At 35.4% G+C, this 21894-nt stretch overlaps 3 protein-coding genes across 3 annotated transcripts; 1 reads left to right on the plus strand and 2 right to left on the minus strand.

The window, feature by feature from the left end:
* Positions 1 to 832: 832 nt before the first annotated feature.
* LOC144449213 (proline-rich protein 11-like) lies at positions 833 to 4573 on the minus strand. Its single transcript, XM_078139721.1, has 6 exons — positions 4451 to 4573; positions 4004 to 4123; positions 3032 to 3289; positions 2278 to 2385; positions 1711 to 1850; positions 833 to 1040 (listed from the first exon to the last, which is right to left on the minus strand). Exons 1-6 carry the CDS (start codon positions 4571 to 4573, stop codon positions 833 to 835), a joined length of 957 nt encoding a protein of 318 aa, XP_077995847.1.
* A 1490-nt stretch (positions 4574 to 6063) lies between these two features.
* LOC144448892 (SKA complex subunit 2-like) lies at positions 6064 to 11944 on the plus strand. Its single transcript, XM_078139234.1, has 8 exons — positions 6064 to 6128; positions 6783 to 6866; positions 7255 to 7431; positions 8103 to 8240; positions 8787 to 8832; positions 9197 to 9318; positions 9733 to 9852; positions 10306 to 11944. The coding sequence occupies exons 1-8, from the start codon at positions 6078 to 6080 to the stop codon at positions 10363 to 10365; spliced, it is 798 nt and encodes a 265-aa protein (XP_077995360.1). The 5' UTR covers positions 6064 to 6077; the 3' UTR covers positions 10366 to 11944.
* Positions 10024 to 21269, minus strand: LOC144448893 (cornifelin-like). The gene is made up of 5 exons (XM_078139235.1): positions 20921 to 21269; positions 17380 to 17519; positions 16353 to 16449; positions 15361 to 15506; positions 10024 to 12691 (listed from the first exon to the last, which is right to left on the minus strand). The coding sequence occupies exons 2-5, from the start codon at positions 17488 to 17490 to the stop codon at positions 12590 to 12592; spliced, it is 456 nt and encodes a 151-aa protein (XP_077995361.1). The 5' UTR covers positions 17491 to 17519; positions 20921 to 21269; the 3' UTR covers positions 10024 to 12589.
* Between the last annotated feature and the right edge of the window lie 625 nt (positions 21270 to 21894).

The raw sequence follows: 21894 nt of genomic DNA on the forward strand, positions 1-21894 counted from the left end.
ACACCCAGTCATTCAAAGTCACACCTTGACAGGAAATATTGAACAAAGACTGATTTTATCAGTGTGAGGAGAAACAGATATTGTGATTTAATACACTAATGAGACATACAAGGACTTCATTTACAACAAATTTCTGTCTGTTGTTGTCATGTTAGTGCACTGGCAAAATAAATCTAAAATCATCTGTGCCAAGATGAAAGGTGCCAGGTATAGTTAGAGCCTCTTGTAAGTAAATAAAACAGCATTAATAATAGAAAAACTTTAATTACCAGTGTTAAAAATTTGATTAAAAATATAAATGGATAAAAAATGTAAACCTTTTGTATGTATGTATGTATGTATGTATTGATTGTTACCATGTACGTACATACATATGTATGATTTGATATTCAAATAAACAGTATTTACAGATGGTTCTTAATCTATGAATCCTGATCTGTAGTTTGAGTTGTACAAGCTATCAATATCCTGTATTCTCTCATTTGAGACCTGGAAACATGTTACAGTATACAGAGTCATTCATAGATATTTAAAGGGTGCTCAACTAGAAAACCTTTGGAGCTTTGGAAGACTTTATCCATACATAATTCTGAACACACATTGACTCCTAAACAAAATAGCATTTATCATACATGTCTTTGTGAGCTTAAATTCAAATATCATGTTTTGACATTTTCTTCCTTCAGTCGAGGGAAATGCTAATGAACTAGGTAGTTTTCTGAATATATGTCAAATACTCAATGTTACAGGAACCCACATATCATGGATACTGCCATATCAATGGAAAACTAAAATTTGGCAATATCATTATACCATACTTGACAAGCTGTAGTTAAGGTGCAACAGATAGAGGAGATATTGGAGGAGAGGAAGGGGTGCGTGCTCTTCTAAATTTCCTCCTCAGTGCTTTAGTCATCATTGGTGTCAATCCTGTGCCATGTTCTTCAGGATGTACAGGTCTCAATGGTGTACCTCCAGGACTTCTCTCAATATTAACTTTCTTTAGTCTGTTTTGAAATTGTTGTACTTCTTTTGGAATCCTGCAAATAATAAAACATTATGAATGCTAGTGATAAAGGATGTCTGCAGAGGAGTGTAAGTGTGCATGATATTAATAAGAAGCTGAATTCCCCAAAAAATATGAATGTAGAAATTGATATCATCTGCATGGAATACCAACAACTCTTGTCAGATAATGTAACTGTTGTTTTCAACATGAAAACCTTTAGCTTTACAAAATGTTGAACAAAGATTCATTTGCATGTCACTGCATGTCTATGTGTATGTGTGAAACAAAGGTGTGGCAAATTTTATCTTAGCTGCATTGCTTTATACTTTGAAGACCTAGAAAACTCACTTTCACTAACCCTGCAACACACGACCTTTCTAAAAAAAAGATGTACTAGTAATAAGAATTGACAAATTTGGCTTTGTAGAAAAGGCCAATGGTACACTGGGAATGAGGCATAATTTATAGAACACAAATAATGCCAGGAGCTTCTTTTTCTTCTTACAGCTGGCCTCAGTATTGTGAGGCCATTACTCTAAACAGCTGGCCTCAGTATTGTGAACAGCTGGTCCCAGTATTGTGAGACCATTGTTTTAAACAGCTGGCCTCAGTATTGTAAGGCCATTGTTTTAAACGGCTGGCCTCAGTATTGTGAGGCCATTATTTCAAGAGGAGTGAGACTGTGATATCTTCAATATTACCTTCTCCTTAAATTCTCCAACTCAAAAGTAACACAATTCTCAGTATTCTCACAATCAGATTCAGAACATGATCTCTTTAGGGAAATCTTCTTCAAATCATCCAGTAATACCACAGGTTGATTTCTAGATGGTGGTGTTATCTGTACATTATAAAGATGATGATACAGTTAGATCATTCAGTTTACCCTATCAGTAATTTGTTATATTCATTCTAAAGGAAAGATGGGGTTGCTGAATTAGATATCTTGCCATTTTATCTACAACCATTATACAATGTTTCCCATTTTCCAAGAGATTATCCAGTGATGTAGTCAAAATATTTCTTTAGTAAATGAATATGTTCCAATCAATTCTAGCTTTTCTTATAATTTTCCCATACTTTATTAGATAAACTGTTTTCAGATTATCATCATCAGACTAGATTTTATAACAGATTCATCTTTAGTCATTATTTTCAAACTTCAAGAAGAAAGGGATCAAAGGAAAAAAACATTCAACATTCAAATGAAATATTTCTATACACATAAACTTGTCAAGGAACTTATAGTACCAATGTTTATCAATTACCTGTTTGACTTTATCTGTCTTGGCCTGTGGAGGTTTTAATTTAACATTCTGAATATCTCGAAGTGTAATCGTTGGTTTGCTAGATTCTGTTGTTCTCTTACTGGTTTTCTAAAAATGAAAATGAAATCAAGAAGAATTATTTGTTTGTGACAAGAAGTTCTTTAGTGTCCTTTTTGTTTTCAGGATATATCAAAATGTAAACATGAGTCTCTAGTCATGGATGCTTGGTTTGTTCCTCAATGCTATTTGTATAACAATCATGTCCAGTGAAGCATAGAAATCACTTTCAAACTAGGCTCGCTTTGGGTTATCTGACTGAGTGCTAATGTAGGGTCAGCATGGTGCTAACACTGGGCTGGCACTAAATACTTCACAAACAAAAAAACATAGCTGTACTCGTTGACCAATCACAACACAGTTGTACTCATTGACCAATCAAAACACTGCAATGCTGTACTCATTACTCATAGACCAATCACAACACAGCTGTACTCATTGACCAATCACAACACTGCAGTATGAAGAATAACATAGAGGTGTAATACAAACTAAACTTTGAAAATAAGAGGAATGTTCTATTTCATTTATCAACTCCAGCACTTTGTTTATCAACGCCTTTCCTAAATGTGTTTTCATTTCGTTATATGTTTGAATAGTGTTAGCGCAAACTGTATGGCACCATCCATGGAAGAATGAGTAGGTAAAAGATTGTAGATAAATTTAAAGTCAATCTTTAAATTCATTTATCACTTACCTTCTTAAGAAAGCTCAAGTCCAAAGGTTTTGGAGTAATAACTGGAGGAAGTGGGGGAGGAGGAGGAGGAGGTGGTGGTGGTGGAGGGGCTTGTACTCTAGGTTGATGAGTTGATGTTGATGGTTGGTTACCAGACTGGTGTAAGTGAAAACTTGTATTGATGCCTACTTCTGCAGTTGTGTTTGAGAGTTGAGTTGAGTTATTTGCTGTTAGAGTTGTCAAGGGGTCACAATGATGGCAAGTGGTTAATTTGATGTCCTGCAGGCAAGAATTCACAATTTTCAGAGTCAGTGACATGTAATAGTTGACTGTCTTAGTGTCTAAGTTACACAACCATGAGTTATGTTGAATGAAAATAAAGCCAGTCAAAAGACATTTTATCTGTCCACCAGAATAAGAAGAAAATTATAAATCAGTCCTATAACTAATAAGTCTTGGTTGTGCTATGAAAATACAGATAATATTGACCCATTCAACATTTTCATGATAGCGTCGTACAATAGTTGTCTAAAATGCTTGGTGAAAGTATTTGGAAATCTCAAGAGTTCATTATTTGATTGACATTTAGCTGTATATCTGTGTCAATGAAGTCTTTCACTTATTGACATTTAGCTGTATATCTGTGTCAATGAAGTCTTTCACTTATTGCTTTAATCAAACTTCCACATAAAGCTGCACTAGCTGCAACTGGAATATATTTTGAAAATATTTTGTTGGATGAGTAATGAAATTTCAACCAATACACATGACATAATTTGATAAGCTGAGAGCTTTTGACTGCAAACTGTCAGTCTTTTTTTCACTCTATGATAGCTGGCACTGTTTATTTTCAATAGATCCTATGCATTTTATTTTGTTGGACATAATCAGAATTTTGTACATCTGGATAAGTAGTGAATCATCTGTTGGTAAATGTATTTGTGTAACAGTACACATAGAATGGTGCAACCAAAAAAGAAATTATTTGAATACCTTATCAGCTTGAAGTTTCTTCAATTCATTTTCCAATCTCTCAAGTCTTGAAAGAGTTGTCTGTAAATCTCGTTTGTACACCCTTGATGGAAACATCAAATCCTTGGCTTTCTCAACTCCCTGAAGTAAGGTACAAGTACATGGCAAGTCAATATTTGTAGATAACAATCAATAGTTAACATAGTCAAAAGTGAATATGTACTAGTATAGTACATTCTGATGATAATAAACAAGAGCATCGCATAGTTTGGCCACTAGGAGTGCTGTTTTGAAGCATTTTCCCAATTTGAAGTCAGCACTAGAAATGATGATTACTGTAATACAGCAATTGGTGGTTTAAAAATTTAGCACAGAATGTGCTTCTACATGACTTGATGGTGAGTGTTGAGATCTTCAGATCAGATTAAAAAACAGTGTCTAGACTAGTGTGTGCCTAAAATATATTACCTTGTAAATACTATTGGTGCACCATTTGCATAGTTCAGTGACTATTGGTATTGGTAATTGGAATGGTATCACTTTGAACCATCCTGTAGCATCTGGACCAAATGCATCACCTTCAAATGACATCTTTTGTGAGTTATCTGATCGGGTTTCTTTCGATTGGTGTCTGGAAGATATAATAATGAATATTTGATGAATTGTTTCCAACTATCTGTGCTGTCTCACTTTAATCACCACAGTACGATTTTCAAGTAACTTTGATGTTGATCATTGGCGCATACTCCTGTTTGCAGACAAAATAAGTTGGGACTTGATTCTGACAATGTCCCTCACCTTTCTCAAACAGGACTAACTGGAGCAATGCCAATGATAACAATACGGTAGTGTTAAACCTTGGAGTAATTATACTGGTTAACTGACTTGTATTGTAGTGTTCAATAATTATGCAACTTATCACATTGTTTAAATGGTATCCATGGTACCATTTTGAACTGCTTCTTCATGAGCCAAAAACATTTAAAGGTAATTCTATTTTCTATCAAATTCAAATATCCTCTAGAGTCTTTTCTGACATACTATTTCTGGGTAATTGGATGGAAAACGTATTGTTTTTTTGCTTTCTGCTGTATTTCTCTACTCCGAATCATTTAAATTAAAGGCGAATAGAGCAATGTGTATTTCTCACCTCGGTGTTGTCAAAATTACGCTGCGTTTTCCATTAGTACGCTTTCTAACTGAGCCGGTTCGTCTTCTTCTCTTTGATGTAAAAGGTTTACTGAAACTGTGACGACTCATTGAGTGCTCGCTTCGTTACCGGCTCACTCAGATCTGTACCACACACTAGGAAATTATTTGGAAGCACTGCCAAGTTCCGCCCTCTCCAGACTATCGCTGGATGTCACCGCAATTAGAGTATTAGTCGTGTAACGGCCGGAGTGTTTTTACCATCGTATAGCAACTGTTGACGAATATCACTGTAAATAAAGAAAAGGGAAAATACACATGATTGTACAGACACTCACCTCAACTTGACTTGTAATTTAGGAAAAAAAACAATCCGTAATCACCGATCATGATCGGATCATTTCGATATGGTGTTACAACTACACAAACATTATATCAACATTCGAAATACGATCAGAACACTCTGTTCATAACCATGAATATTAAGGTTGTCATTACTCACGACTGCTTTTGGTATAGAAGCTGAAATATGGTGAAAAGTGGTAAAAACACACGACACAGTACAGCCACCTTCTCTAGCATAGCATACAGTATTTAAACAGAACCGCTCGACAGACGATCGACCAATCACAAAGTGCGTAACGTTGTCACGTCATCCAATCAGCTCACGGTTTTAAAACCATTAGTGCTGAACAAAGAGGCTGACACGGACACTATATATCCAGTTATGCATTCATAAATGATATTAGTTGCAGTTGACCTACGATAAATAAAGTAAATGTATTCTTAATCATTAAAATACATTCAAGAAAGTTTTATTTTTGTAGTCGAAAAACTTTTAACGACCATTTGTAAAATGTAGTTGAGAATCGCTTATCGGTGGCGAACGACATTTTGTAAATAACATGCTAATTATTCCGTCGAACGTCGACCTCAAAGCTTAGGGATGGAGAAGATGGAGGAAATGGGGACAACTGTTGACAAACTAGAAGCATTGGTAAGTATGATGAAGTACTGGTATGCTGGCACTTCTAAAAAAAATATGACATTTTAGCAAAGAACAGCTTTGGAACAAATAGAGGTTCGAACACTTTACAGGTAACCATTTTTTCGAAACACCCGTAGACTGCAGTGATCATGTACTTGTCAGTGTTTTCATGACGGGGAGGGGAGTCTGTCAAATCCAAAAGGTTGTTATTTTGTGTACAATCTCAAAACGAATAGATTAAGTAAAGAGAAACACTGTGACAAAGACTTAGTTGTACCAGCAATAGTAGAATAAAAGAAGTAAATTCATATACTCAATTTTGTGTGTACATTTTCAATGTATACTATATAATAATTGATATACTTTTGTGAACAAAACGTTATACGTATATACATACATTTAATTAAAATTTAAATTTAATTATTTGTTTTGTAAATAAGTATGATTTATTCGTTTTGTAAATAAATATGATTTAATCATGTATAGATAGGCTTGTTGGTGGCAGAATGGTTAATCCACTTGCCTCTGTATCTGTATAGTATCTGTATAGTTACGGTGTAATATAATATAGGCTGTAGGTCGTGGGTAAGGAATAACATAACACACTCGCACTGGCCTCTTACCACTGTGGTATGGGTTCAAACAATTTATTTTGAATTGCAGTTTCAGAAGGCAGAGTCTGACATAAACTATGTTTCTAGAAAACTTGATTCAGAGTTCTCTGAGATGGCTACAGAATCAGCTCAGGTAAGAATACAAGTTTGGATCATAATCTATAGTGACTAAACATTTGGTGTTTCAATTTGAACATATTTCTTTCTAATATTTCCCACCAAAACATTTCTCTTTTTGGTATTATATGTTCATTTGTGATTAAGGGATATACTTATGATGAAAGTCTTGATTATCCAGCTTCATTCAACTCCTCCACTTCCAGGTTTTAGTAAATGAATTCTATTTCAGGTTAACTTTTCAGCCATTTGATCCCATCACTATTTGGAAAATGTACCAGTAATATGTTAACCTCTTTGATAAGATCACTTCTTGTGACTTCAACGGACCTAGTTGTATGATATCTTTACTATGACTCCAGAGGGCGCACTTTGACTTGTTTTGACCTTTATTATGATTGCAGGCCAATCCAAAAGATTTAGTTGAAAGGTTACAGACTGTAAAGAAAGAGTATGCTAATATAGTCAAGGAGGCTGAAGAAATAAAAAAGGCACAGGAAGAAGCAGCTGATTTTTTCAAGTCACAACTTCAGTTGGCTTGTCAAACTATCCAAAAAATACAAGAAAAATCAGGAGTAGAGGTGAGGTTGGGCAATGTGTATGAATTTTAATGCTTCAGCTTATCATTGGTTGCACAGAAATTAGTTTAAAAACTTCGTTCAGTCACATATTATTTAAAACCCACTTGTTATTGTGGTTCAGAGGTGATATATATATATTTATATTATATATATTTCTATAATATTAAAGGAAAAATCCAGTACACTTGTATTGATAACTGTAATTTTATGTAATGAAATAGTACCTCAGTAATTTACTCAATGTTGAAATCTTGTAAAGAAGCACTGCTGCACTTGACATGTGTTCAGCCATTTTTGGCATTTCCTGCAAAGGTTTGTGGGAAAACCTATGATGTCATCATGAATACAGTATGCTAATCTCTTGTCTTGATATTCTTTGTATTTATAATCAATACAAGTATACTAAAAGACAAAAATACATCTGACTGGGCATTTCCTTTCGTTGTCTGACAGTAGTGTTGACTCTGTCACACTAATAAATATTACACTGAAGTTTTGATGGTAATATGAAATTTAGATATTAATATTGATGTGCATTAATTACTGACCAGCACTCATTTAAACCTTGGGAGAACCCAACCTGGGTACTTGTACATGTAGATGAAGTAAGTTGTTACCTTTTACATTGCTATTCATCAATTACATACAAGAACACCTTTCTATGTTAACAGGTTACAGAGAAGACAGAAGATGAAAAATTAGCAGAGTCTGTGGTTGGTCTAGATATCAGTGAAGAAAAAACACAAGTTGAAGGTCTCAATATTGGTACAAGTGTTAGAGGGTCAGAAGATGATACAAGTGACATTTATGTAAGTGTAGTTATCATAAAGCAGTTTTATTTACAATTAATTATGTTCACAAAACTTGAGTAGGTTTTAATTTTGTCACTATTCCACCTCGTTTGTAATGTCATTGGCAGAAAGAAGTCAACTCTTTTTTACTGACTGCCACATCCATCAAAGATAAAAGAGATAAACCATACCCCTGAAAAAATATGATATTGTACTTAATATTGCTGTAAACTGTTTTGTAATTCAATGTAAACATTGCAATAGCTAGCTAGCTAGCAGTTAGAGTGGATGTTTCATGGATCTAACTACAGCATAATCACCAACAAGTCGGTTGCACATTGCTGGACTTCATTTCTCACAGCATTCAGCATTGAACTTGAAGCAAACAAGAGAGTGATTCTTTAATCTTTTATGATTGCCTACAACAGTCAAACAATCTGAGCTGAATTCTGACATAATGTGTTCATTTTCCTCCGAGTGCAACAAATATTTCTTTTACTGGTAGATTGTTTTGTTCCCAATTTAGCATCATTCTATTGATGATTATTTTCTTAACAACTGCAGGAAGGTGCATGTGCTTCACCAGATGAAAATATTGCTCCATCAGAAGGTGAGATATTGTAAGATATTATTCCCATATCATACCTAGCAACCTGTAACCTTCCTGTAGCAACCCATAACATACCCAGCAAACTGTAACCTTCCTGTACCAACCCATAACATACCCAGCAACCTGTAACCTTCCTGTACCAACCCATAACATACCCAGCAACCTGTAACCTTCCTGTACCAACCCATAACATACCCATAACATACCCAGCAACCTGTAACCTTCCTGTACCAACCCATAACATACCATGACATTCATGTAGCAGCCCATAGCCATGCAATAGCAACCTGTAACATGAGCTGTATTTAATGTTTTGATTTGTGAGTAAAGAACATTTGTGTAATATCAGCCATTTTTTGTACAGAGGAAGGTCCTAGTGCAGCAGAGAGAAGAGCCAATGGTGAATTTATTGAAGTCAGTGATGAAGAATTTATGTCGGTATCATCTCTTGTAAGAGGAAGAGTTAAATTAGAAGATGTTAACAGAGTAAGAACTATTTCAATTTTTTCTTGTTTTGTCCTCCAAATGTCAATGTAGTCACTAGTTTAGAAGCTTGTATTCCATCACTACTTGAAAACAAAAAGAACACATGTAGAATTGTCTATCACTTTCACTTTGGCAAAGCAAATCACTTTTCAAAAAGTCTGAAAAAAACACGTCATTCCAGACTTTACAACCAATGTAAGTCACTCACTTACACATGCATTGGAGACATCTTACCGAAGTATAGATAGCATTTTGTCTGAATAAACTTTGACCCTGTGCAAATGATGACATATCTAGATTTTATCAACATAATATTTTGTCTGACCTTTGATACATGTTCCCATTGATGCTATGGAGTTAAGAGATGTGAAGTAAAAGAGTCTGTCTGACTAATTTGTTCTTTTACACTACAAGGTATATCAAGTTTTATATGAACACTTCAAGGAACAAGGACATAAGAGAGCTCTGACAACACAAGACATGAGTAAAATGCATCTTAGAATAACAGGTGCAACTGGAGAAGCTAAATTAAAGGTGAGACTGGAAAATATAAATAAAACCATTTTTAAAAAAACAAATCTAGTAAGGGAATTCCGAAAGAAATCTACACCAAGTTAGACTTGTGTTTTTAAAATTTATTTTCTCTGGATTATATTTACAAAACATTGTAAAGAGAACAGAATGTTTATAAGAACTGAAGGCAGGTCAGGAAAGATGAGACAACTAATCAAATTTCTCTCTAATAAGAAAATACATAATTATAAAGTACAATCATTGAAACTACAAATTAATAATCAATACACAAAGACTTTTGTGATTCAACACATACTCAGTAATCCACTGTATAAAATTAAAAGGAACTTTGTGTTTAACTTTATAATTCTTGGTGGCTTTTTAAACTCACAATTTGACCTCTCACCTGTGGTCATAAACCATGTACTTTTTTTTATGTCAAACTGTGAATTTGATTGGTTTTTCCAATTTCAGGTGCTGAGGGCTCTCAAGATTTTAAGTCTTAATACAAAAGGTGATGTGAAAATGCTGTAGTGAAGATCTTGGAATTTGTATTCTAAAAAAAAAGTAAAAAAAATGTACATACTTATGGTCAGAGATTCTACAAGCTCCTGTGAGCAAAGATGTTAATGACAGTTTATATAAGTGGTTAGGATTTTGTGATTGGGATAAAACTGTTACATTGACAATGACCAAATGTTGTTGAAATTGGAAAATGAATATGTTAAAAGAGTAGGATACTGTAGAGTTTATTGTGGTATTAAACTTTTATTGTGGTATTAAAGTTTGTAACATTTGGAAAAAATGAGTGATTTCATAGTATAGGAAAACATTAGTGATATCTACTCTACTACTATTTCTGAAAACTAAACTGTACATAGTTTGTATATACTTGGATCAAATTTCTATTCATATCATGCACTGCCAGATATTTTATGAAAGTAATTTTTTTTTTGTTATCATGTAGCTATATAGAGATACTTAGAATTGCATCTACATTTAAATGATTGATATCTTTATCTTAAAAAGTCGACCAAAAACTTGTCCATTTATTTGTTTAACAGACTGATATTACACAGTGTTATTAAAAGTTTTTTGTTTTTTTAAGTTTGTTTATATAGTTTAACTGTAGGCTTTATATTGTGTATTTGGTAATGACACAATGCATGACATGAGTTCAAGAGGTCATTAAACCAACATAGTTGGCAAAATCTTGGTTGCTGTAAGAGCAGTTTACCTCATGTTAGAGTGTCAAAACAGAACAAGAAGGTCAACTTATTCTCCTACACACCTATAGTAATACATGTGAAGCACAAGGAGCATAATTCATACTGTTGACTAAGAAACCAAACAATTGTTATGATGTACCTTGGTGGTAATTAAAAATAAACTCCAAGAACAATGACAGTTAGAGGCATAAAGGGAGTAGATGAGAGCCAAATAACTGACAAAAAATATGTTGCACTTCTTGAATTTTCAATTTTTTTGCCTTTCCTGTCTACTGAGTGAATCTGTGACTTGATCCACTACACTCATTCACTATAGCCTGTCTACTCACTCATTCACTATAGCCTGTCTACTCACTCATTCACTATAGCCTGTCTACTCACTCATTCACTATAGCCTGTCTACTGACTGAATCTGTGACTCCAATACACTCATTCACTATAGCCTGTCTACTGACTGAATCTATGACTCCAATACACTCATTCACTATAGCCTGTATACTGACTGAATCTGTGACTCCACTACACTCATTCACTATAGCCTGTCTACTGACTGAATCTGTGATTCCACTACACTCATTCACTATAGCCTGTCTACTGACTAAATCTATGACTCCACTACACTCATTCACTATAGCCTGTCTACTGACTGAATCTATGACGCCACCACATTTATTCACTAGTGAACAAGTGTGGCAGAGTGATAGATTTAGCAAACAAATAAGCCTCATTTTACCACTGTTACTGATTTTACATGTAACTTTATGGTGTATTGACACCTAATGTTTACCTTTCCACATGCTCTAAATATCAGTCCCACCCAAGCTCATTTGATGTGGCTTTTTTCTTACCAGTAACTTGAAGTCAAAATCCAATTCTAATCTGTACATGATGTTTACTACAATAAATCTATTGTTAAACAGTAAACAGTTTCTGTGATGTGTGGTGCTTCTACGTGTTTTGAATGTTATGTCCTCTTTTCAGCAAGTGGATACACATTTTTTTTTTTAAATGACATATAGTCACCCAGAAACTAAGATACCCACTAATGGCGACAGTAAGATGATGTTGTATGGATTGGTATGTGTATAAACACGTCGTCAAAATTAAAACATGACCTACACAGTTGTGCTACAATGCCATTGGCACTATGTCCAAGCTCTATATGTTTTTAGCATGTATTTTGTAATGGCATGAAAAGGCAATTGTGCCATATGCAAACTTATTGATTACATATTTGCATCCTAATTTGACACAACCAATTTTACATGATCTGAGAGTGTTTATGTAACTCAGTCAGGCACAGGGTTGATTTATTTTAATGCACTGACTTGGGAATAAAACCAAGATAGACTGAATTTTTACTAATCCTGTCATTTCCCATTGCATAATATAACTAAACTGTGACAAATTAAATCAGTTATAATATCCCCACACAGCTAAATCAAAGTAAAAAAAATCACCCAGGATTGAGTGGGGAAAGGACATGTTCACGTGGCGATTCTGTGGCGTCATTCCTCTTGTAAACGTCATTACTGTCGTTCCATCTTCATGTTATCCCATTCTCTGGATAATTGTGTTGCAGCACAAAATGGGCAAAATGATACTACACAACAATCATTGATACCACCACCCTGAAAATTAACAGATAGAGACAGATTAGAAATATGCACCTCAGATACGTGTTTTCTTGATCAAGTTATACATACTTTTACAATGTCATGTATCATTTACTATGTACTTTTATGCAAAGAATATTTCAGCAAACAAACTCATGGGGAAATTCGTTGACAACTGCATCTACCTTTGTTTGGGGAAAAAGGGATGCTGAAATGAAAAGAGCAATGCACTAATATTATGAGTTATGAAATGCTGAAGTTTATAGGACACTATCTCACCTCTATCTATGCACTAGTACTAGTATTATGAGTTATGAAATGCTGGTGTATAGGACACTATCTCACCTCTATCTATGTACTAGTACTAGTATTATGAGTTATGAAATGCTGAAGTTTATAGGACACTATCTCACCTCTATCTATGTACTAGTACTAGTATTATGAGTTATGAAATGTTGAAGTGTATAGGACACTATCTCACCTCTATCAATGCATTAGTACTAGTATTATGAGTTATGAAATGCTGAAGTGTATAGGACACTATCTCACCTCTATCAATGCACTAGTACTAGTATTATGAGTTATGAAATGCTGAAGTGTATAGGACACTATCTCACCTCTATCTATGCACTAGTACTAGTATTATGAGTTATGAAATACTGAAGTGTATAGGACACTATCTCACCTCTATCTATGCACTAGTACTAGTATTATGAGTTATGAAATGCTGAAGTGTATAGGACACTATCTCACCTCTATCTATGCACTAGTACTAGTATTATGAGTTATGAAATGCTGAAGTGTATAGGACACTATCTCACCTCTATCTATGCACTAGTACTAGTATTATGAGTTATGAAATGCTGAAGTGTATAGGACACTATCTCACCTCTATCTATGCACTAGTACTAGTATTATGAATTATGAAATGCTGAAGTGTATAGGACACTATCTCACCTCTATCTATGCACTAGTACTAGTATTATGAGTTATGAAATGCTGAAGTGTATAGGACACTAGCTCACCTCTATCTATGTACTAGTACTATAGTATTATGAGTTATGAAATGCTGAAGTGTATAGGACACTATCTCACCTCTATCTATGCACTAGTACTAGTATTATGAGTTATGAAATGCTGAAGTGTATAGGACACTATCTCACCTCTATCTATGCACTAGTACTAGTATTATGAATTATGAAATGCTGAAGTGTATAGGACACTATCTCACCTCTATCTATGCACTAGTACTAGTATTATGAGTTATGAAATGCTGAAGTGTATAGGACACTAGCTCACCTCTATCTATGTACTAGTACTATAGTATTATGAGTTATGAAATGCTGAAGTGTATAGGACACTAGCTCACCTCTATCAATGCACTAGTACTAGTATTATGAGTTATGAAATGCTGAAGTGTATAGGACACTATCTCACCTCTATCTATGCACTAGTACTAGTATTATGAGTTATGAAATGCTGAAGTGTATAGGACACTATCTCACCTCTATCTATGCACTAGTACTAGTATTATGAGTTATGAAATGCTGAAGTGTATAGGACACTATCTCACCTCTATCTATGCATTAGTACTAGTATTATGAGTTATGAAATGCTGAAGTGTATAGGACACTATCTCACCTCTATGCACTTAGTACTAGTATTATGAGTTATGAAATGAAGTGTATAGGACACTATCTCACCTCTATGCACTAGTACTAGTATTATGAGTTATGAAATGCTGAAGTGTATAGGACACTCACCTCTATCTATGCACTAGTACTAGTATTATGAGTTATGAAATGCTGAAGTGTATAGGACACTATCTCACCTCTATGCACTAGTACTAGTATTATGAGTTATGAAATGCTGAAGTGTATAGGACACTATCTCACCTCTATCTATGCATTAGTACTAGTATTATGAGTTATGAAATGAAGTGTATAGGACACTATCTCACCTCTATGCACTTAGTACTAGTATTATGAGTTATGAAATGAAGTGTATAGGACACTCACCTCTATCTATGCACTAGTACTAGTATTATGAGTTATGAAATGAAGTGTATAGGACACTATCTCACCTCTATGCACTAGTACTAGTATTATGAGTTATGAAATGAAGTGTATAGGACACTATCTCACCTCTATGCACTAGTACTAGTATTATGAGTTATGAAATGCTGAAGTGTATAGGACACTATCTCACCTCTATCAATGCACTAGTACTAGTATTATGAGTTGTGAAATGCTGAAGTGTATAGGACACTATCTCACCTCTATCAATGCACTAGTACTAGTATTATGAGTTATGAAATGCTGAAGTGTATAGGACACTGTCTCACCTCTATCAATGCACTAGTACTAGTATTATGAGTTATGAAATGCTGAAGTGTATAGGACACTGTCTCACCTCTATCTATGTACTAGTACTAGTATTATGAGTTATGAAATGCTGAAGTGTATAGGACACTGTCTCACCTCTATCTATGTACTAGTACTAGTATTATGAGTTATGAAATGCTGAAGTGTATAGGACACTGTCTCACCTCTATCTATGCACTAGTACTAGTATTATGAGTTATGAAATGCTGAAGTGTATAGGACACTATCTCACCTCTATCTATGCACTAGTACTAGTGTTATGAGTTATGAAATGCTGAAGTGTATAGGACACTATCTCACCTCTATCTGTCTCATTGTTCTTATCTTCATTCGAAGAAGTAGTAAAGTAACATGGTTACCAACACACCATGGTAAGCAACAGCTTTCACCCATCTTTTGGGACAGAATACATGGGTAGAATTCCCAACAGAAGTAAGCACACAAACCTGTCAAAGATTACAGAAATGTGCCGCTGAATTCAATATGGTGTCTTTATTATAACCAATGATATAATGTTGATTTTATAGACATTATTATTTTTTTCTATTTCTCATTACCTAAACCGACCCATTTCTTCAGCTCCAACGTAAAAAAAAATCGCCCACCCTTTCTGGAACAGTGCCCTGTGTGGCAAGAATAAGCAGGTGTCTGGACTGTCGACGTCACTTATTAATGAAGAGCATTACTTTTAATGACGGAAATTATTCAAGGGGGGTGAGAACATGGTAATTGTGTAGAGAATCTGGGAAAGGGTTTGTTACCAGGAATCCAATAAAAAGAAGACGGGAGGAAAAGGAGAGGCAGAGAAACATATTAAAGATGATTTTGTATTTTTTACTCTTTTTACTTAAAATCGACCGAACAACCAATATGAAAAAGTAATGAGAAACATAAAAAAATGAAGTCACCCTTACCAACGTCATTCAGAGATGAGGGAACGAACTGAACTTACGGCGGGGGGGGGGGGGGGGCTGAGGAGAAAATGGGGGATGCGAAGGGGGAGGCATGAAAATTTTGATGGTCTGAAAGGGGATGGTACATCTTTGGTCATGATTTGAAACAAATTAAACTTAGGGAGCAGTCATTTACCAAATACAATAGCAAATTAAAATTTCTTGTTGCTTTGCCACAATAAGTTTTAACCCTAAATTTCATTATGAGATGGGTGACTGCTATGAGGGGTGACTGCTATGAGGGGTGACTGCTATGAGAATGTGTTTGTGTATGCCTTAATCTCTATCTCTATCATATTTGATGATTAGGTGATTGCATCACACTTTACAGTTACTCACAACTTTCCGCGTCTTCACAACACCCACAAAGTCCCGTAGACCAGTCACCAGATGGCACTGTCCTAGCTATACCTTGTTGCTGCACGACGACGATATTCTAAATCAAACAATATGACATGACATTTGTAAATACGTGTAGTTAGAACGATTCTGTTGAAACTTATTCACTGTATCACCCTCCCATGGCCTAATTGTCAGAAATACAAACTATATACCGTTTACAAAGTGAGTCATTACCGTATTTATGTTTTCAATCATCCATGTATGAAATTCTTGTGAATTATTTTAACCTACTCTATTGGACTTGCTGTTCTTTTCAGTAGCTAGAGTACTAGCTCCACAGAAGTATTGATGTAAGAAATGGGGTGAAGGAGGCCATATATACATGTATATATAAAGAGAGACGTTCTCTCTTAACAGGGGATGACGATCGCATCACAACTGGTCGAGCTTACACAGTAAGCCCGGGCAGTAAGCTTACTTTTCCGACCACGTCTTTTTAGTTATCACTTGACACCAACCACCTGTCACCAGATCAAGATAGGATTGGAAACACTGTCACTACTCAAATCACTTCATGTAATTCGGGGTCACACCGTCCCTATGGTTTTTTGTGGGGGGTTTTTTGTTTGTGTTTTTTTTTTATTCCGGTGAATTCCAGACCAAGAACTAAGCTTTTTGTGAGCTCTTTTTTATAATATGGAAACTAGAGGAGAAACTGATCACGAAATATAGTTTAATCATCTTTTTGTAAGGGAAGCAAATAATTAGCCTATGTTAGCATTGTCGTCGTTGCCGCTGCCACAATCACCCGCTGGCTATCAAATAACGACATTGTAGTTGTATATTGGTCTTTGGTATAACCAATATTTACAATCTTATTTAACCTTTAGTCTTATATACAAAATTGGCCTTTTTCGGTGTTTGTATGCTTGGGGAAGTAAAAATCTCACCCATCCTTGTTTTGTATTGGTCATATTTGCATAAAGAATACGTAAATAATAAAACAATTAAATGTTGTTTATACCTGAGTCTGCATTATTGGTGGTTGAGGCTGAAAAGCCAATGGTTGAGTCGTCACCACTGCTTCAGCCTGTGGAGGGTACAGTGACATTGGTTCTGGGTCAACTTTTGCCATTTTGATATCCTCTCGATTTCACAGCCTGACTATGAAGGGAGGAAGAAGGTGAAATCAATTTTAAACAATCCTGTAGAATGTCTGAATTTAAATTGAAACCGCAGCTTTATATTCGTTGAAATTCGCGCATGGCTACTTGCGCGTAAAAATACTGAGCGCAAGTTGATGGTTGCTGTGTCCGACATTCACTTTCTAGCCCTTCATACTATACACACTAGTGGCACAGCCAGTTTGCACCTTCATAATACAAAAGAATAATAATAATAATCAATCAATGTCTTTTCCATAGATCTTGAAGGGGACGTCCCCGCTAAGATCTATGATTTTTCCGAAAAGGGATGAACTAATGATTAATAGGTATTGTCTAGAAGTGTTATATACCAGTGGATGAATTGAAAATCATTGTATGTACAGCATATCACCAGTCGGAAAATTCTACCATAGACCCTCCACCAACGTCTATGATTCTACAGATAAAAGCTGTCATCATAATCTTGAAGTTACTTGTGTATGATAATTTATTTAAAATTAGATAGTCATCGGCAACCTGCAGATTCCAAACCGGCCACTCTAACCATTCACCCGACTCCACAACCTGCAACCTCAGTGCAGATTCCAAGCCGGCCACTCTAACCATTCACCCGACTCCACTGTGACAGTCGTGTAAAAGAAGACATATCGTCAATTGGCATTATTTGCATGTGGTACATAATTTGTAGCATATGATTATTGGTAGTTTTTACCTAAAGTTAGCTGAGCTAGAATGGCGAAGTGTTTTTCCTTTGGTCGTCTAGAACGAAAACATTATCAATAAGTTTGGGAGATTGTTTTCGTAATTACGCAAGACTTTGCAGCCATTGGAAAGTTTGCCTGACTTACTGCTATTCGGAACACTTTTTCAAAAACAAAAATAGATGAAATTTTAATTCTGAACAACAAAATGAAAGGCGAACCAGATTTATCATTTAATGTTTGGGTAACTAGATTTTTCCGACTTTTTTGTGTCGTGTCTTTTTTCGATCTGTTTCTGTTTGGATAAAGGTGTATAGTTTATCTGTTACTATCAACCGACAGCTTCAAAAAATACAACCCATAACACCAAAGTAAAGCGTTTTCTGTATGTACCACAATCATTTATAGCATCAACATCAAGTACAACCCATAACACCACGGACCGTGTATTACCATTAGTCGGATCAATAGATGTTTACACTCACAGCATAATGCGTTAATTTGAGCAAATAGTGAGTTTGATTTAGCAAGCTACTAATTAATGCAAAGCTGATAAACTCAGATAAGACATTGATATCAGGTAGGAAATAGAAAAAAGTGAGAGGAAACAGTATTTAAAACTTTATTTGAAATATACAGAAAATAATATTAGAAATCCGGAAAATCGCGAGTACAAAATTGATTATTTGTCATTTACCCTGTGGTTTTACCAGAATTGACTGTTAGCTTGTTAGCGTCACATCAATTAAGTACATTAAGAAAAGCAGAATTTACATTACTAATGTCAAAAAAGGAGGAACCTTTCTCTGTAGAGTAGAATAAATTCGAATCGTCGGCATATAGCCTGAAATTGAAAACCTCAAAAGAGTTTGGATGTCATTGATTAATGTAAATGAGGAAAAGAATTGGGCCCAGAATAGACCCTTGTGGTTATGTTCCGTTTCTTAGAATCTATGGTGCTTATACTAAGAAACTGGCACCTTGAACTTAGGTAATCGTAGTATTGGACATTGCCTGCATTTAAAGTTAAAGAAGAGAAGGTTTACAGTGGCGATTGTTTAACTATTGTCTCATCAGCTGACGGTTTATTGATATCTCAGACCACTATTTAGTCTAGTTCCTATACAGTATCGTTACCATTAAACGTCCACGCCAACTGTGGTTTTAGACCACCTACAGTTGGCATCCAGACTAACCACTATTCTACGTACAAGTAGTAAACATCACAACTTTGGACGCGTGCCAATTGTTCATATATCACTATTTTAGACCGGTTAGAATAATGTCTAAATCAGTCAAATCTCTCGATTTACGACATCAGTATACTGGTTTAATATAATATAATATAAATTTCGTTTCGATGGGGGAAACATTTAGGTTGGGAATTTGGAAGTACGCCATTTTATACTTATCCTTAGTCAGAGACTCATATGTAATATATGCATGACCATCGTCCATGTGTATTTCTATTGTCTGCTTACCTGGAAACTCTATTCAAAATTTTGCAAGGTACTCTTTTTTATTATGCAATAAACTGTTGCTACATTTATGGGTTATTCAGACTAGACGTGCCTGTATAACCTTTTCCTGAGTTGAGGTCAGTCCCTGTTCAATTTCTAATGATATATACCCACCTTCACTAGTTGCCCCTAGAAACTAACAACACATAAAATACCATAGCAGACAACAAACTTCACAAATTCAGCCTTCCATAAATATATCGAAAAACACGAATAGACCTTGAACTTGAAACATAATTTTTTCACAACGAATTTGTGTTATCAGACAAGTGATATGTATCTCAAGATCTTAAGACACTGTAATGGTTAAGGAGGGGCGGTATATCGCCACTTCACATATTGTAGTTCTCCGTGGCTAGTAGTGACAAGACCAATGCTTAGAAGTGTCATTAACAATTGCAAACGTGTTCAATCATATTGTCTTCCATGGTATGATTCTATGATTATGATATTATGATGCAAAAGCGCACAAAATACATATATGTTTGCCATATATATATATATATATATATATATATATATATATATATATATATATATATATATATATATATATTATATACATATATGGCAACCTGCACAAACATATCGCGTCAAATTGCCACACCCTTATTCTCACTTTGTATATTCGAAGGGTTATGTATTCTAGTCTGAAGTATAAGTACAAAATCATGAGATCTACTTGTGTCGATGACATACATGTAACTTAAATAGACGTGTATGGGTATACGTTACAGTGATAATGACCATGATATATAATATCTTGGCACGACAAAAAACAAATTAGTTCATTGTCACCAAAAACGATGCCGTGAAGTGACAACGTTGTGGACTTGGTGAAGTGACAACGTTGTGGACTTCGTGAAGTGACAACGTTGTGGACTTGGTGAAGTGACAACGTTGTGGACTTCGTGAAGTGACAACGTTGTGGACTTCGTGAAGTGACAACGCTGTGGACTTCGTGAAGTGACAACGTTGTGGACTTCGTGAAGTGACAACGTTGTGGACTTCGTGAAGTGGCAACGTTGTGGACTTGGTGAAGTGACAACGTTGTGGACTTGGTGAAGTGGCAACGTTGTGGACTTGGTGAAGTGACAACGTTGTGGACTTCCAATATTCTGATGACTTGTGAACGATGAGATTATCAGAAAATTTAAGTCGTAATTATTATAACTTACCAATCAATGATTTCCGTATACAGTATTCTATGTCATTTAGCATAAAATGACAGTGAGAAAAACGGTCACAATCCTTTCAAAACTAAGAAAAGAGGGAAACAAGAAGTCAACGTTCTTGTAGTTTTACTGAACGGTTATGTCTTGTCTCGCGTGACTTCAGCACAATCGAAATGACACACGAGCAGTTAAAAGTATGGCATTACTCCAGTACACCTCGTACTGTTTTGAACAATGGTTTCTGCGGTTGATATTTTAGAGAGAAATCCCATAGCAGGGTGATATTTTAGAGAGGGGTGATATATACTACCACACATTTTCTCGGCAGGATAGCAGACATATACACCCAACTTTGTCTCGTGTAATTTCTGCCAACCTGCCTCGAATTTCACACCGCTGGTACAGTCGTGACATCATCCCAAGGCGTGACCAGGGCATGATATCCTGACCTACCTCCGAATAAAGCAGCATACAAAACAGCATTCTTTGTTGGATTTTATTTTGTCGTATAAAACATTTTAACGTATGCATTCTTCAAATAACTAGCCTTTCGCGGAATATGCAGTTCCACTTTGTCAACATGGGCCGCCATAGATTCGGTAGTTACGTATACAGACGCACATGTGACGTCCCTTAATATACTTTTTAGCGTTTCAAACGGGTAATTAATTCATAGTGTCATATCTTCTCCTTGCATTTGTTCAATACGATCTAATGTCTTTGTTGTGTAGGCTCATGTACCGTTGTCGTTGTTTCTCTAGAAATTAAACTACGATAATGACGTCACACTATTCAAACGAAAAGACACTCATTCCACGAACATCCTCTCAGACAAAGAAAGGATGGAGCTAGAAACTAACAGGTGATCCCGGAACTATCTTGAGGTAATTCGAGATTTCTCTCGGAGGTATAGTTCTAGAATTACGTCAAGAGAGTTCCAGGATCACCTGGTAATCCCATCTAAACCTAGACATAGG

This window comes from Glandiceps talaboti, chromosome 18 (assembly GCF_964340395.1).
Source record: "Glandiceps talaboti chromosome 18, keGlaTala1.1, whole genome shotgun sequence".
NCBI lineage: Eukaryota > Metazoa > Hemichordata > Enteropneusta > Spengelidae > Glandiceps > Glandiceps talaboti.

What these genes read in the sequence shown, in the direction of transcription:
- LOC144449213 (XM_078139721.1), bottom strand. Translation starts at nt 4,573, where the DNA reads ATGTCATTTGAAGGTGATGCATTTGGTCCAGATGCTACAGGATGGTTC. An exon ending in ACTTGAGCTTTCTTAAGAAG is followed by an intron (nt 2,386 to 3,031) that starts GTAAGTGATAAA and finishes TTTCATTTTTAG; the next exon opens with AAAACCAGTAAGAGAACAAC. An exon ending in AGACAGATAAAGTCAAACAG is followed by an intron (nt 1,851 to 2,277) that starts GTAATTGATAAA and finishes TATAATGTACAG; the next exon opens with ATAACACCACCATCTAGAAA.
- LOC144448892 (XM_078139234.1), top strand. Translation starts at nt 6,078, where the DNA reads ATGGAGAAGATGGAGGAAATGGGGACAACTGTTGACAAACTAGAAGCA. An exon ending in AAGAAAAATCAGGAGTAGAG is followed by an intron (nt 7,432 to 8,102) that starts GTGAGGTTGGGC and finishes CTATGTTAACAG; the next exon opens with GTTACAGAGAAGACAGAAGA. An exon ending in AAATATTGCTCCATCAGAAG is followed by an intron (nt 8,833 to 9,196) that starts GTGAGATATTGT and finishes TTTTTTGTACAG; the next exon opens with AGGAAGGTCCTAGTGCAGCA.
- LOC144448893 (XM_078139235.1), bottom strand. Translation starts at nt 17,490, where the DNA reads ATGGCAAAAGTTGACCCAGAACCAATGTCACTGTACCCTCCACAGGCT. An exon ending in TTGTGAAGACGCGGAAAGTT is followed by an intron (nt 15,507 to 16,352) that starts GTGAGTAACTGT and finishes AATCTTTGACAG; the next exon opens with GTTTGTGTGCTTACTTCTGT. An exon ending in GAACAATGAGACAGATAGAG is followed by an intron (nt 12,692 to 15,360) that starts GTGAGATAGTGT and finishes GTTAATTTTCAG; the next exon opens with GGTGGTGGTATCAATGATTG.